The sequence below is a fragment of the Protopterus annectens genome, chromosome 13.part0 (assembly GCF_019279795.1).
Source record: "Protopterus annectens isolate FY-2018-M chromosome 13.part0, PAN1.0, whole genome shotgun sequence".
Classification (NCBI taxonomy): Eukaryota; Metazoa; Chordata; order Ceratodontiformes; family Protopteridae; genus Protopterus; species Protopterus annectens.
Window position 1 is genome coordinate 740854748 of NC_056747.1, and position 14295 is coordinate 740869042.

General features: G+C 40.8%; 1 protein-coding gene across 2 annotated transcripts in view; it reads right to left on the minus strand.

The window, feature by feature from the left end:
• Positions 1 to 11473, minus strand: part of FLOT2 (flotillin 2) — a 1587019-nt gene extending 1575546 nt beyond the window's left edge. The window contains exon 1 of one of the 2 annotated variants that reach the window (XM_044054428.1): positions 11178 to 11473. In XM_044054428.1, coding sequence (XP_043910363.1) covers positions 11178 to 11226 — 49 coding nt within the window. In that variant the 5' untranslated portion in view covers positions 11227 to 11473. The remainder of the gene's footprint in view (positions 1 to 11177) is intronic. The other variant, XM_044054427.1, reaches the window with a different exon arrangement.
• Between the last annotated feature and the right edge of the window lie 2822 nt (positions 11474 to 14295).

Consider the following 14295-nt stretch of genomic DNA (forward strand, 5'->3'; position numbering starts at 1 on the left):
GAGTCTTTTAAGTCATTAGGGTAATTAGTACCCTCGTAGAGTGGAGTAGATTTCACAGTCGAGCAAGGAGATAATGGGCGGAGCAGGAGAATATGTTTCTTAGAATCTGGAGGAGGTGGGTATGGAGAAGAGTGCAAGGGTCCAGAGTCTTTTAAGTTATTAGGTAATTAGTACCTCAGAGTGGAGTAGATTTCACAGTCGAGCAAGGAGATAGTGGGCGGAGCAGGCAAATACGTTTCTTAGAATCTGGAGGAGGTGGGTATGGAGAAGAGTGCAAGGGTCCAGAGTCTTTTAAGTTATTAGGTAATTAGTACCCTCAGAGTGGAGTAGATTTCACAGTCGAGCAAGGAGATAGTGGGCGGAGCAGGAGAATACATTTCTTAGAATCTGGAGGAGGTGGGTATGGAGAAGAGTGCAAGGGTCCAGAGTCTTAAGTTATTAGGTAATTAGTACCCTCAGAGAGTGGAGTAGATTTCACAGTCGAGCAAGGAGATAGTGGGCGGAGCAGGAGAATACGTTCTTAGAATCTGGAGGAGGTGGGTATGGAGAAGAGTGCAAGGGTCCAGAGTCTTTTAAGTTATTAGGTAATTAGTACCCTCAGAGTGGAGTAGATTTCACAGTCGAGCAAGGAGATAGTGGGCGGAGCAGGAGAATACGTTTCTTAGAATCTGGAGGAGGTGGGTATGGAGAAGAGTGCAAGGGTCCAGAGTCTTAAGTTATTAGGAAATTAGTACCCTCGTAGAGTGGAGTAGATTTCACAGTCGAGCAAGGAGATAGTGGAGCAGGAGAATATGTTTCTTAGAATCTGGAGGAGGTGGGTATGGAGAAGAGTGCAAGGGTCCAGAGTCTTTTAAGTTATTAGGTAATTAGTACCCTCCTAGAGTGGAGTAGATTTCACAGTCGAGCAAGTAGATAATGGGCGGAGCAGGAGAATACGTTTCTTAGAATCTGGAGGAGGTGGGTATGGAGAAGAGTGCAAGGGTCCAGAGTCTTTTAAGTTATTAGGTAATTAGTACCCTCGTAGAGTGGAGTAGATTTCACAGTCGAGCAAGTAGATAACGGGTGGAGCAGGAGAATATGTTTCTTAGAATCTGGAGGAGGTGGGTATGGAGAAGAGTGCAAGGGTCCAGAGTCTTTTAAGTTATTAGGTAATTAGTACCCTCGTAGAGTGGAGTAGATTTCACAGTCGAGCAAGTAGATAACAGGTGGAGCAGGAGAATATGTTTCTTAGAATCTGGAGGAGGTGGGTATGGAGAAGAGTGCAAGGGTCCAGAGTCTTTTAAGTTATTAGGTAATTAGTACCCTCGTAGAGTGGAGTAGATTTCACAGTCGAGCAAGTAGATAACGGGTGGAGCAGGAGAATATGTTTCTTAGAATCTGGAGGAGGTGGGTATGGAGAAGAGTGCAAGGGTCCAGAGTCTTTTAAGTTATTAGGTAATTAGTACCCTCGTAGAGTGGAGTAGATTTCACATTCGAGCAAGTAGATAAAGGGTGGAGCAGGAGAATATGTTTCTTAGAATCTGGAGGAGGTGGGTATGGAGAAGAGTGCAAGGGTCCAGAGTCTTTTAAGTTATTAGGTAATTAGTACCCTCGTAGGGTGGAGTAGATTTCACAGTCGAGCAAGTAGATAACGGGTGGAGCAGGAGAATATGTTTCTTAGAATCTGGAGGAGGTGGGTATGGAGAAGAGTGCAAGGGTCCAGAGTCTTTTAAGTTATTAGGTAATTAGTACCCTCGAGAGTGGAGTATATTTCACAGTCGAACAAGTAGATAACGGTTGGAGCAGGAGAATATGTTTCTTAGAATCTGGAGGAGGTGGGTATGGAGAAGAGTGCAAGGGTCCAGAGTCTTTTAAGTTATTAGGTAATTAGTACCCTCAGAGTGGAGTAGATTTCACAGTCGAGCAAGTAAATAACGGGTGGGGCAGGAGAATATGTTTCTTAGAATCTGGAGGAGGTGGGTATGGAGAAGAGTGCAAGGGTCCAGAGTCTTTTAAGTTATTAGGTAATTAGTACCCTCGTAGAGTGGAGTAGATTTCACAGTCGAGCAAGTAGATAACGGTGGAGCAGGAGAATATGTTTCTTAGAATCTGGAGGAGGTGGGTATGGAGAAGAGTGCAAGGGTCCAGAGTCTTTTAAGTTATTAGGTAATTAGTACCCTCAGAGAGTGGAGTAGATTTCACAGTCGAGCAAGTAGATAACGGTGAGCAGGAGAATATGTTTCTTAGAATCTGGAGGAGGTGGGTATGGAGAAGAGTGCAAGGGTCCAGAGTCTTTTAAGTTATTAGGTAATTAGTACCCTCGTAGAGTGGAGTAGATTTCACAGTCGAGCAAGTAGATAACGGGTGGAGCAGGAGAATATGTTTCTTAGAATCTGGAGGAGGTGGGTATGGAGAAGAGTGCAAGGGTCCAGAGTCTTTTAAGTTATTAGGTAATTAGTACCCTCAGAGTGGAGTAGATTTCACAGTCGAAAGCAAGTAGATAACGGTGGAGCAGGAGAATATGTTTCTTAGAATCTGGAGGAGGTGGGTATGGAGAAGAGTGCAAGGGTCCAGAGTCTTTTAAGTTATTAGGTAATTAGTACCCTCGTAGAGTGGAGTAGATTTCACAGTCGAGCAAGGAGATAGTGGGCGGAGCAGGAGAATACGTTTCTTAGAATCTGGAGGAGGTGGGTATGGAGAAGAGTGCAAGGGTCCAGAGTCTTTTAAGTTATTAGGTAATTAGTACCCTCAGAGAGTGGAGTAGATTTCACAGTCGAGCAAGGAGATAGTGGAGCAGGAGAATACGTTTCTTAGAATCTGGAGGAGGTGGGTATGGAGAAGAGTGCAAGGGTCCAGAGTCTTTAAGTTATTAGGTAATTAGTACCCTCAGAGTGGAGTAGATCTCACAGTCGAGCAAGGAGATAGTGGGCGGAGCAGGAGAATACGTTTCTTAGAATCTGGAGGAGGTGGGTATGGAGAAGAGTGCAAGGGTCCAGAGTCTTTTAAGTTATTAGGTAATTAGTACCCTCGTAGAGTGGAGTAGATTTCACAGTCGAGCAAGGAGATAGTGGGCGGAGCAGGAGAATACGTTTCTTAGAATCTGGAGGAGGTGGGTATGGAGAAGAGTGCAAGGGTCCAGAGTCTTTTAAGTTATTAGGCAATTAGTACCCTCGTAGAGTGGAGTACATTTCACAGTCGAGCAAGGAGATAATGGGCGGAGCAGGAGAATACGTTTCTTAGAATCTGGAGGAGGTGGGTATGGAGAAGAGAGCAAGGGTCCAGAGTCTTTTAAGTCATTAGGGTAATTAGTACCCTCGTAGAGTGGAGTAGATTTCACAGTCGAGCAAGGAGATAATGGGCGGAGCAGGAGAATATGTTTCTTAGAATCTGGAGGAGGTGGGTATGGAGAAGAGTGCAAGGGTCCAGAGTCTTTTAAGTCATTAGGGTAATTAGTACCCTCGTAGAGTGGAGTAGATTTCACAGTCGAGCAAGGAGATAATGGGCGGAGCAGGAGAATATGTTTCTTAGAATCTGGAGGAGGTGGGTATGGAGAAGAGTGCAAGGGTCCAGAGTCTTTTAAGTCATTAGGGTAATTAGTACCCTCAGAGAGTGGAGTAGATTTCACAGTCGAGCAAGGAGATAATGGGTGAGCAGGAGAATATGTTTCTTAGAATCTGGAGGAGGTGGGTATGGAGAAGAGTGCAAGGGTCCAGAGTCTTTAAGTCATTAGGGTAATTAGTACCCTCAGAGAGTGGAGTAGATTTCACAGTCGAGCAAGGAGATAATGGGCGGAGCAGGAGAATATGTTTCTTAGAATCTGGAGGAGGTGGGTATGGAGAAGAGTGCAAGGGTCCAGAGTCTTTTAAGTCATTAGGGTAATTAGTACCCTCAGAGAGTGGAGTAGATTTCACAGTCGAGCAAGGAGATAATGGGCGAGCAGGAGAATATGTTTCTTAGAATCTGGAGGAGGTGGGTATGGAGAAGAGTGCAAGGGTCCAGAGTCTTTAAGTCATTAGGTAATTAGTACCCTCAGAGAGTGGAGTAGATTTCACAGTCGAGCAAGGAGATAATGGGAGCAGGAGAATATGTTTCTTAGAATCTGGAGGAGGTGGGTATGGAGAAGAGTGCAAGGGTCCAGAGTCTTTTAAGTCATTAGGTAATTAGTACCCTCAGAGTGGAGTAGATTTCACAGTCGAGCAAGGAGATAATGGTGGAGCAGGAGAATATGTTTCTTAGAATCTGGAGGAGGTGGGTATGGAGAAGAGTGCAAGGGTCCAGAGTCTTTTAAGTCATTAGGTAATTAGTACCCTCGTGAGAGTGGAGTAGATTTCACAGTCGAGCAAGGAGATAATGGTGGAGCAGGAGAATATGTTTCTTAGAATCTGGAGGAGGTGGGTATGGAGAAGAGTGCAAGGGTCCAGAGTCTTAAGTCATTAGGGTAATTAGTACCCTCGTAGAGTGGAGTAGATTTCACAGTCGAGCAAGGAGATAATGGGCGGAGCAGGAGAATATGTTTCTTAGAATCTGGAGGAGGTGGGTATGGAGAAGAGTGCAAGGGTCCAGAGTCTTTTAAGTCATTAGGTAATTAGTACCCTCAGAGTGGAGTAGATTTCACAGTCGAGCAAGGAGATAATGGGTGAGCAGGAGAATATGTTTCTTAGAATCTGGAGGAGGTGGGTATGGAGAAGAGTGCAAGGGTCCAGAGTCTTTTAAGTCATTAGGGTAATTAGTACCCTCAGAGTGGAGTAGATTTCACAGTCGAGCAAGGAGATAATGGGCGGAGCAGGAGAATATGTTTCTTAGAATCTGGAGGAGGTGGGTATGGAGAAGAGTGCAAGGGTCCAGAGTCTTTTAAGTCATTAGGGTAATTAGTACCCTCGTAGAGTGGGGTAGATTTCACAGTCGAGCAAGGAGATAATGGGTGGAGCAGGAGAATATGTTTCTTAGAATCTGGAGGAGGTGGGTATGGAGAAGAGTGCAAGGGTCCAGAGTCTTTTAAGTCATTAGGTAATTAGTACCCTCAGAGAGTGGAGTAGATTTCACAGTCGAGCAAGGAGATAATGGGCGGAGCAGGAGAATATGTTTCTTAGAATCTGGAGGAGGTGGGTATGGAGAAGAGTGCAAGGGTCCAGAGTCTTTTAAGTTATTAGGTAATTAGTACCCTCATAGAGTGGAGTAGATTTCACAGTCGAGCAAGGAGATAATGGGTGGAGCAGGAGAATATGTTTCTTAGAATCTGGAGGAGGTGGGTATGGAGAAGAGTGCAAGGGTCCAGAGTCTTTTAAGTTATTAGGTAATTAGTACCCTCGTAGAGTGGAGTAGATTTCACAGTCGAGCAAGGAGATAGTGGGCGGAGCAGGAGAATACGTTTCTTAGAATCTGGAGGAGGTGGGTATGGAGAAGAGTGCAAGGGTCCAGAGTCTTAAGTTATTAGGTAATTAGTACCCTCGTAGAGTGGAGTAGATTTCACAGTCGAGCAAGGAGATAGTGGGCGGAGCAGGAGAATACGTTCCTTAGAATCTGGAGGAGGTGGGTATGGAGAAGAGTGCAAGGGTCCAGAGTCTTAAGTTATTAGGTAATTAGTACCCTCAGAGTGGAGTAGATTTCACAGTCGAGCAAGGAGATAGTGGGCGGAGCAGGAGAATACGTTCCTTAGAATCTGGAGGAGGTGGGTATGGAGAAGAGTGCAAGGGTCCAGAGTCTTAAGTTATTAGGTAATTAGTACCCTCGTAGAGTGGAGTAGATTTCACAGTCGAGCAAGGAGATAGTGGGCGGAGCAGGAGAATACGTTCCTTAGAATCTGGAGGAGGTGGGTATGGAGAAGAGTGCAAGGGTCCAGAGTCTTAAGTTATTAGGTAATTAGTACCCTCATAGAGTGGAGTAGATTTCACAGTCGAGCAAGGAGATAGTGGGCGGAGCAGGAGAATACGTTTCTTAGAATCTGGAGGAGGTGGGTATGGAGAAGAGTGCAAGGGTCCAGAGTCTTAAGTTATTAGGTAATTAGTACCCTCAGAGAGTGTTGTAGATTTCACAGTCGAGCAAGTAGATAATGGGCGGAGCAGGAGAATATGTTTCTTAGAATCTGGAGGAGGTGGGTATGGAGAAGAGTGCAAGGGTCCAGAGTCTTTTAAGTTATTAGGTAATTAGTACCCTCGTAGAGTGGAGTAGATTTCACAGTCGAGCAAGTAGATAATGGGCGGAGCAGGAGAATATGTTTCTTAGAATCTGGAGGAGGTGGGTATGGAGAAGAGTGTTAGGGTCCAGAGTCTTTTAAGTTATTAGGTAATTAGTACCTCAGAGAGTGGAGTAGATTTCACAGTCGAGCAAGTGATAATGGGCGGAGCAGGAGAATATGTTTCTTAGAATCTGGAGGAGGTGGGTATGGAGAAGAGTGTTAGGGTCCAGAGTCTTTTAAGTTATTAGGTAATTAGTACCCTCGTAGAGTGGAGTAGATTTCACAGTCGAGCAAGTAGATAACGGGTGGAGCAGGAGAATATGTTTCTTAGAATCTGGAGGAGGTGGGTATGGAGAAGAGTGCAAGGGTCCAGAGTCTTTTAAGTTATTAGGTAATTAGTACCCTCAGAGTGGAGTAGATTTCACAGTCGAGCAAGTAGATAACGGGTGGAGCAGGAGAATATGTTTCTTAGAATCTGGAGGAGGTGGGTATGGAGAAGAGTGCAAGGGTCCAGAGTCTTTTAAGTTATTAGGTAATTAGTACCCTCAGAGAGTGGAGTAGATTTCACAGTCGAGCAAGTAGATAACGGTGGAGCAGGAGAATATGTTTCTTAGAATCTGGAGGAGGTGGGTATGGAGAAGAGTGCAAGGGTCCAGAGTCTTTTAAGTTATTAGGTAATTAGTACCCTCAGAGTGGAATAGATTTCACAGTCGAGCAAGTAGATAACGGTGGAGCAGGAGAATATGTTTCTTAGAATCTGGAGGAGGTGGGTATGGAGAAGAGTGCAAGGGTCCAGAGTCTTTTAAGTTATTAGGTAATTAGTACCCTCAGAGTGGAATAGATTTCACAGTCGAAAGCAAGTAGATAACGGTGGAGCAGGAGAATATGTTTCTTAGAATCTGGAGGAGGCGGGTATGGAGAAGAGTGCAAGGGTCCAGAGTCTTTTAAGTTATTAGGTAATTAGTCCTCAGAGGGTGTAGTAAAATTCACAGTCGAGCAAGTAGATAATGGGTGGAGCAGGAGAATTTGTTTCTTATAATCTGGAGGAGGTGGGTATGTAGAAGAGTGCAAGGGTCCAGAGTCTCTTAAGTTATTAGGTATTTAGTACCCTCGTAGAGTGTAGTAAAATTCACAGTCGAGCAAGTAGATAATGGTGGAGCAGGAGAATATGTTTCTTAGAATCTGGAGGTGGGTATGGAGAAGGTGCAAAGGGTCCAGGAGTCTTTTTGTTTTTAAACAGAAATTTTTCCCTGAGCAATAGTATACAAGAAATTTAAATTTTCTTAAAAACGGATGGGTATTTGAAAATAATCCAAAAATTTTAAATTTTGTAAAATTTTGTACCCCAAGTGGATTTTTTCACGCAAGTTAAGGGGAAAAGTTTTATTTAACAGGAATTTTTGGCCTTTAAGAATTATTTTGATTGTTTAATTGAAATTTTTATTTTAAAAAAACGAAAAAATTAAAAATTTGGGAAAATTTTTTTTGCACTAGGGTTCATCATCCATTTTTTTTTTCTGTAAAAAGCCTTTTCCTGGTTAAAAATTGACTAGTTAAAAAAAATTAATTTTATCCGATTTTTCCAAACTGGCTTTAAAGGTTGGGTTTTTTAATTCATTGATTTTTTAAGTTTCTTTAAAAGGTTTGCAAAAAAACCCAAATTCCAGTTGCAAACTTAAAATTTGATTTTTCCTGAAAATATTAAAAATTTAAAAAAACCCCTTTTTTTGTTTAAAAAAAGAAAAAAACCCCTTTGAACATTGGTTTTTAAAATAAAAATTAAAAAATTAATCTTATCTATTTTTTTAGTTTTGGGAAAAAATTTTAAAGCCGGTTTTTTTAAAAAGATTTAAATTTAAAAAAGGTTTTTACTTGGTTAAAAGAATTAATTCTTTTTCAAACGGGAAGGGGGGAAAAAAGTTCAGGGGTTTTTTTTGTCAGAGAACCCCGGGGTTTTCTTTACCAAAAAACCCGGAGACAACAAAATTATGAAAACTTCAAAAATTAAATTCTTTTTTTTAAAAGAAAAAGAAACCAAAATTTTGAAAAAGTTTCAGTTTTGTACGAAAAAATTTTGGGGCCTTGGGCCTTAAAGAGGGTTTTAAAATTAAGGAAAATTATTGGGAAAATTTAAGTGGGTTATTTTCCTTAAAGGGGGGTTAAATATTTTTGGGCCAAATTGGGGATAAAGGTGGTTTTAAATTTTCGGGTTTATGCGGGGTTTTTTAAAAAACAAAGTTTACAAAAAAGGTTTTTTACTTGGGTAAGAACTTCAAGGAATAACTTTTAAACAGGAAAGGTTTAAGGGGCTTGGGGGAAAAAAGGGAGGGGGGTTTTACCCCCCCAAAAAAAGATTTTGCGGGGTTTTGATTGGGTGCCCAAAAAAGGTTTCAAAGTTTTTTTTTTGCAAAGTCGGGGGGGGTTAGGGGAAAGTTAAAAAAAGGGTTTCAGAAAAAAACTTGGGCCCCCCCCCAAAAAAAAAAAAAAACCCTTTGCCCCTTTTTTGATTCCAAAAAATGTTAAAATATTGAAACAAAAATTAACATGCAAGTTTACTACTATTTGTTGGTCAGTAGTAGTACAGAGAAGGAAGTGTAAGGAGCCTAGGTCCATTGAAGAAGACAGGATGAGTTTTAGAGGCAATACTACTATGGATAAGTTATTAAGGAACTTAAGTGGGCTCTACTTTCCTCACCGTGGTACTTAGAGTCAGGTGGCCAAATAGGTATGAACAGGATGAGTTTTATTTGTCAGAGGATGGTATGCAGGTTTTCTATACAGAATTACAAGTAGGTTTAGCACAAAAGGTCTTATACTTAGGGTGACAGACGATGTGCTTGGCAGAAGAGATGAATAATTCTCCCTTCTGTGGCAGAAGGCAGGAAAGGTAAGGGAGGCCAAGATAAGTGGGAGAGGGGAACAGGTCTCAGGACTCTTTAGCTAGACCTCCCACAGACCAGACAGCCCCAAGGGATTGTTGCCATGGGACCAATTGCTCCTTGGCAGACTGTAAGGTTGCCCAGAGGAATTAAGTGAAAAGTGTTATGCTGTGGGCAAGACTGCATATCAACAGTGCTGTCTGTTGCTCTGTAGTGTTTAGGGCACTGCTACGAAGGAAAGGACTCCCTGAAATTCCAGCTTTGTGCACATCTCCGAATAAATTGCTTCAATCAGCAAGGGTCATTAGCACTTACTTGCAATAAACATTTGGCTGTGGCCATTTAACCCACCTGATGTCTTTGTGTTTTTATTAAACTATAACAAAGTTGATGCAAAATTATAGTGGTTATGCAAAATTGATAAGCAATGGGTTGAACTGTCATGTAAGAGTTAATATACTATTGTGCAGCAACAGTTACAGGTATAAGTGGTTTGACAATAAATGGAAAAACGATTGGTTTAGTAAGGGACAAGGACAGCTGTACCAATCTCGAACAAAACAAGAAATCAGACTGTTAATACAGAGCAGTAGGATCCCATTTTAGTACTATGGGCTAGCAGAACTTTCAAGGCACATCACATAAAGGCTGGAGGAAATGCTCATAATGCGCTTGGGTAACAGAGTACTTGACCACCCAAGATGCGGTGATGGTGCAAGGTCAGTTTTGCAAGATCTTGGTTAGAAAGCTTAGAGTCAGAGGGGAAAGCTTGGGCACCCTGCTTTGATTCCACTCCCTTCAGACAGGCTACCAGCCACTGGACGCACTCAATACGGGTTTAATAAATTAGTAGGCTACTTCTTCCCAGTAAATACTCGTGAGTATGTGTTATCTCAAAACATAGAGCTTTATCTCCTCCCCCCACTGACAAAACGCTGGCTTCCGTACCCTCGGGCGTTTCAGAGCAGCTCGTTAATTTAGTGCACAGTTACGCAAGTTAAAGCAAGGTAAATTAAGTGTCAAATAACTACACTGCATCTGAGGCACTCCCCCAAAATCCCCTCCCCTAACATGGCAAGTAGGAGGTGTACGTACACACACATACAAACTCCACCCAATTAGAAGAACCACAAGCTCACAGCTTTCTGCAGAAAAGGGAGTTGCGATTACTTGCATTTCACTCAATTTGTGTTTACATAATTTTAAAATAAGGTTCACGATGACACGCATTCTGGGAAAGCTCACCCCAATCTCAAATGTTCCTAATTTTTACTCAAAATGTACTTCCCACAATTGTCGATTTATTTAAAAAAGTCCCGGATTGCAATTAATAAAATAAAGGCAATACTCTGAACCTTCAGAAAATGCACGTTAACTCAATGGTCCCAGATCGGTTAGTATTTGTCTCGCATTAGCTTCTGGATATAAGCGACTGACAGTTATAAGGAAAGTGTTATTTTACTGGGGTGGTACACTTATCAGGACTCACCAAATGATGCAGGTAATTCCAGACAGCTATTTAATAAAGAAGAGAGGACAATACTTTTCAATGGAAACACATATAAATGCAGCGTTACTTAAAATTAATAAACAGCATTTCTGTTCAATCAGAGCAATTTAATTCAGCAAAGAATATAGCATCAAGAAGCGCGGAACAGGACGTATACTGTACAGTGCAGAAGAGCGGTATTTACCAACACCCCAGTCGGAGAGACAGCAAATATGTCAGCATCTTAATAAACCAAGATAAAAGGGGAGGGTTGCAGGTGGGATAAAACAACACCCAAACTAAACCCAGTACGGGTGACTTGGGGTGGTGAGAAACTAGTGAACAGCAAAACCGTGACTTTTCACCTACACCTAATCACAATAATCCGTCTCCCATTCACAAAACACGCCAGGAAAACGAGTCTAACCACACCCAACAAGGACCAGTTCTATACTATCTCCCTTAAAAGTTGGTTACTGCATACCATATAAAAGCTGTGCCCCTGACAACAAACCACACCTCTTGGCCTTGATTCGTAAATGGCTAGAGCCCAAACGCTCAGCTAAAAAGACACAGTAGAAGAGATTACTGAAGTAACAGTATGTCACACCTTTAGAATTATAAGAATTATTTATGTTCCCTCAGTTATCCTTACCAGAAACGACTAGGGCTTCATTTGGTCCCACAGTATGACAGTTTCCCATCGTATATTCTGGTCCTTCAGTTTTCTTGACTGTTTCAAATCAGAAACCTATATGACACTGTAGAGAAAGAAGAGACCAAATAAAACTCCAAATCAATAATATGCACGACCACAATACCCAAACCAACCACCCCTATCTTTTCTGATTTCCTTGTGTGCCCCGCGATCCTGTCACGCGCCCATTTCTGCCTTAGCGAATAGCAACAGTCCCTCCCCTTCTCTAGAACGCGCCTACTTTTGTTTACAGCTTGACAGCTTATCTCAGTACAGCTTAGTATGATCGGTGGCCATCTTGTATGGAATGTTACTACTCACTATGGGAGGGATTTTGAAGGAGGTGTGCCTAAGTGTGGGAAAGTAGCGGATAGCCAGCTTACCGTCTCTGACTCTCCGTAATTAATAGTCCCTGTACTTGCAAGCTACTCCACTTTATGTATTAATGACTGCAGTTTATTTTTACAGTGTTTGTACTTTTCTATCATCCCTTTACAACATATTTTTTACATTTAATCTGTAGAATGTTGGCTGGTTGTAGGATAAACATTTTTTCAATGCATTTGCTTTGGAGTCTACTAACGTAGATATCGTATAATAAAATACGTGTAAGTCGATAACCAAATAATGAAAAGAAGTACAATTTTAAAACAGAAGGGCTGCCTCAAGAGCAGCGTTTTTATTTGATTGACAAAGACTGGTAAGCAATGGACAACGAACAGATTTATAAAAGAGAGCAACGTGTCACAAGCAGCAGGAAAAAAAAGTACAACTGGAATGTAAGCATTGCGAAAGTAAAAATTGCTTACATAAGATGTTGTGTACTTCGTTATGGAGCTTTATCTTTTAAGAGCTGACATAGTTACAGGAATTTGCCATCTCTGGAATCATTCGATCACAAGTTGTGACGGGTGGGGGGAGTGAAACGTTAAAATGGCAAACGTCCTCAGATTTTAAGAGAATGAAGAAAAGAAGTGTTTCTTTTAATAGTTGTATAAACAAATCTTTTGTACTTTGTGATTAAAATTGCTTACTATGATATAAAGCAGCAGAAACAAATGATATTTTAATAAACTGATTTTTAGTTTGTTTAGAAAATGAAGTTGATTCCATTCTATTGGTGGTGGGAGTGGTTTGTTTTTTTCTTCAAAAGTTCGTATTTCCATAAAAAACATATCCAACTTAAGGCAGCAGAAGCCCCAAACAGGAGATGCCCAGTGGCAAACAAGCTATTGCCACCCCAGCCTGTATTACACCAACATGCCCCCACCCATCAGTGCTCATACCCTTCAATTGTCCAAATTTTAGTCTCATATTTTTGGTCTGTTGTTTATAAAATGTGGGCCTTTCTGTTCACTCTTTGAAGAATGAAGTGTCCCGCTAACAAAAGGCTATTTAGTTTCAGACTTCGTATCCTTTAGAAAATTATAAGGTACTTAAAGGACCACTATGGGCAAATGATGAAGAAAACAAATATTTTTTTATCTTGCCATGATTTACTACACCTCCCAAAGCTGCCTGCAGCAAAATAAGTACTTATTCCTAATTTTATTTTGTTTTTACTCTTGTCTGCCCTCATGGGGGCAGACATCTTGAATCCTTTGGAAAGCTAAATCTGTCCCATAATGCAGAGACTGTGAGAACAAATAGCCCTACCATTTGTTGTCAGGCTAGACTTCCATTCACTTAGAATGGAACACCTGAAAAAAACGGTAATCTAACAGTGTAGAACTTCGCGGGCAGTTCTGCGCAGGTTAGGGCATGTCCACAGTGATTTGCAGGTCATCGTACATCTGAGTGACAGATGTTAGAAAAACACCCTTTATTCAGCTGTTCCACTGCCCTGTTATTTACATGAATAACTGCAAATTTTACACTCTGCTAACGTTATATAACAAGCATGTTAATTGACTACGCATGACATTGTTCCACTGCCATGTTATTTACATTAATAACTGCTAATTTCAATTGTACACTCTCCTAACGTTTTTAAATAAGCATGTTAATTGACTATATTGACTCTATAATGTTAAACTACTGGTAATAATATAAGTTCCACTGCCCTATTATTTACATGAATAACCGCTAATTTTACACTCTCCTAACGTTAATAATAATGTTAAACTACATGCAATAATAGAAGTCTTCTGAAAAAAAGTAACAACCATTTAATGCACAACTACCTGCCACAAAAGAACTTGTAACTACTGCTTTAACACATTGTTGCCAACTATTGAAATCAGGTTGTCATTGAAATCAAAATAGTAACAACCATTTAATGCACAGCTACATGCCACAAAAGAAGTTATAACTACTAAACGTGGTTGTGGCACTGACTTTCATGTTGCAGCATTTGGAGTAATTCCGTCTGTGGCATTGACTTTCATGTTGCAGCATTTTGAGTAATTCCGTCTGTGGCTGCAAGAAGAGAAATGTAATTGAAAGTGAAGTAAAGTGAACTAGTTTATTTACGGGATCTGACAGTGTTTTGAGTATGTTGTTTGTCTTTCGGCTTTTTCCCGGTAAGGGGTCGCCAAAACAAAGCACACACATCAGTCCAGAGTTGGGGCCAATCTATCCATTTCTTAATGTGAACAGTAAAACATTCAGTTTATAATGCATTCTGGCTGCTGACATGGTTATCTTTACATAGTTATTCTCTTATAGCATAACCTGAACTTATGGTATTCAATGCCAAGCTTTACAATAGTTCTCAGTTTCTTAACAATGACCTCCCAAGCCTCTGATGTGACCCAGTACTTTGTCAATATACTGTAAATACATAAATTAATACAAATATTTGTGCACATGACACGTACAATAATATACATATACCATCATTAAAACAAGATAAATGCAATATAAGTCATATCAATATAGTTATGATTTCTAGTTTATGACCCTGTTTGTCTATGGAAACTTCTTTTTGAATTTATGTTCAAGCAGTTGTATATTATCTTGTTTAATTGTTTCTCAATATTCTAACCACTGTAAGTTGCATCAACTGTAAAACTCTGATTTTACTCCTTTTATATTTTCTGCATAGCTATGTTTGTATAATTTACTTTTATTTTTT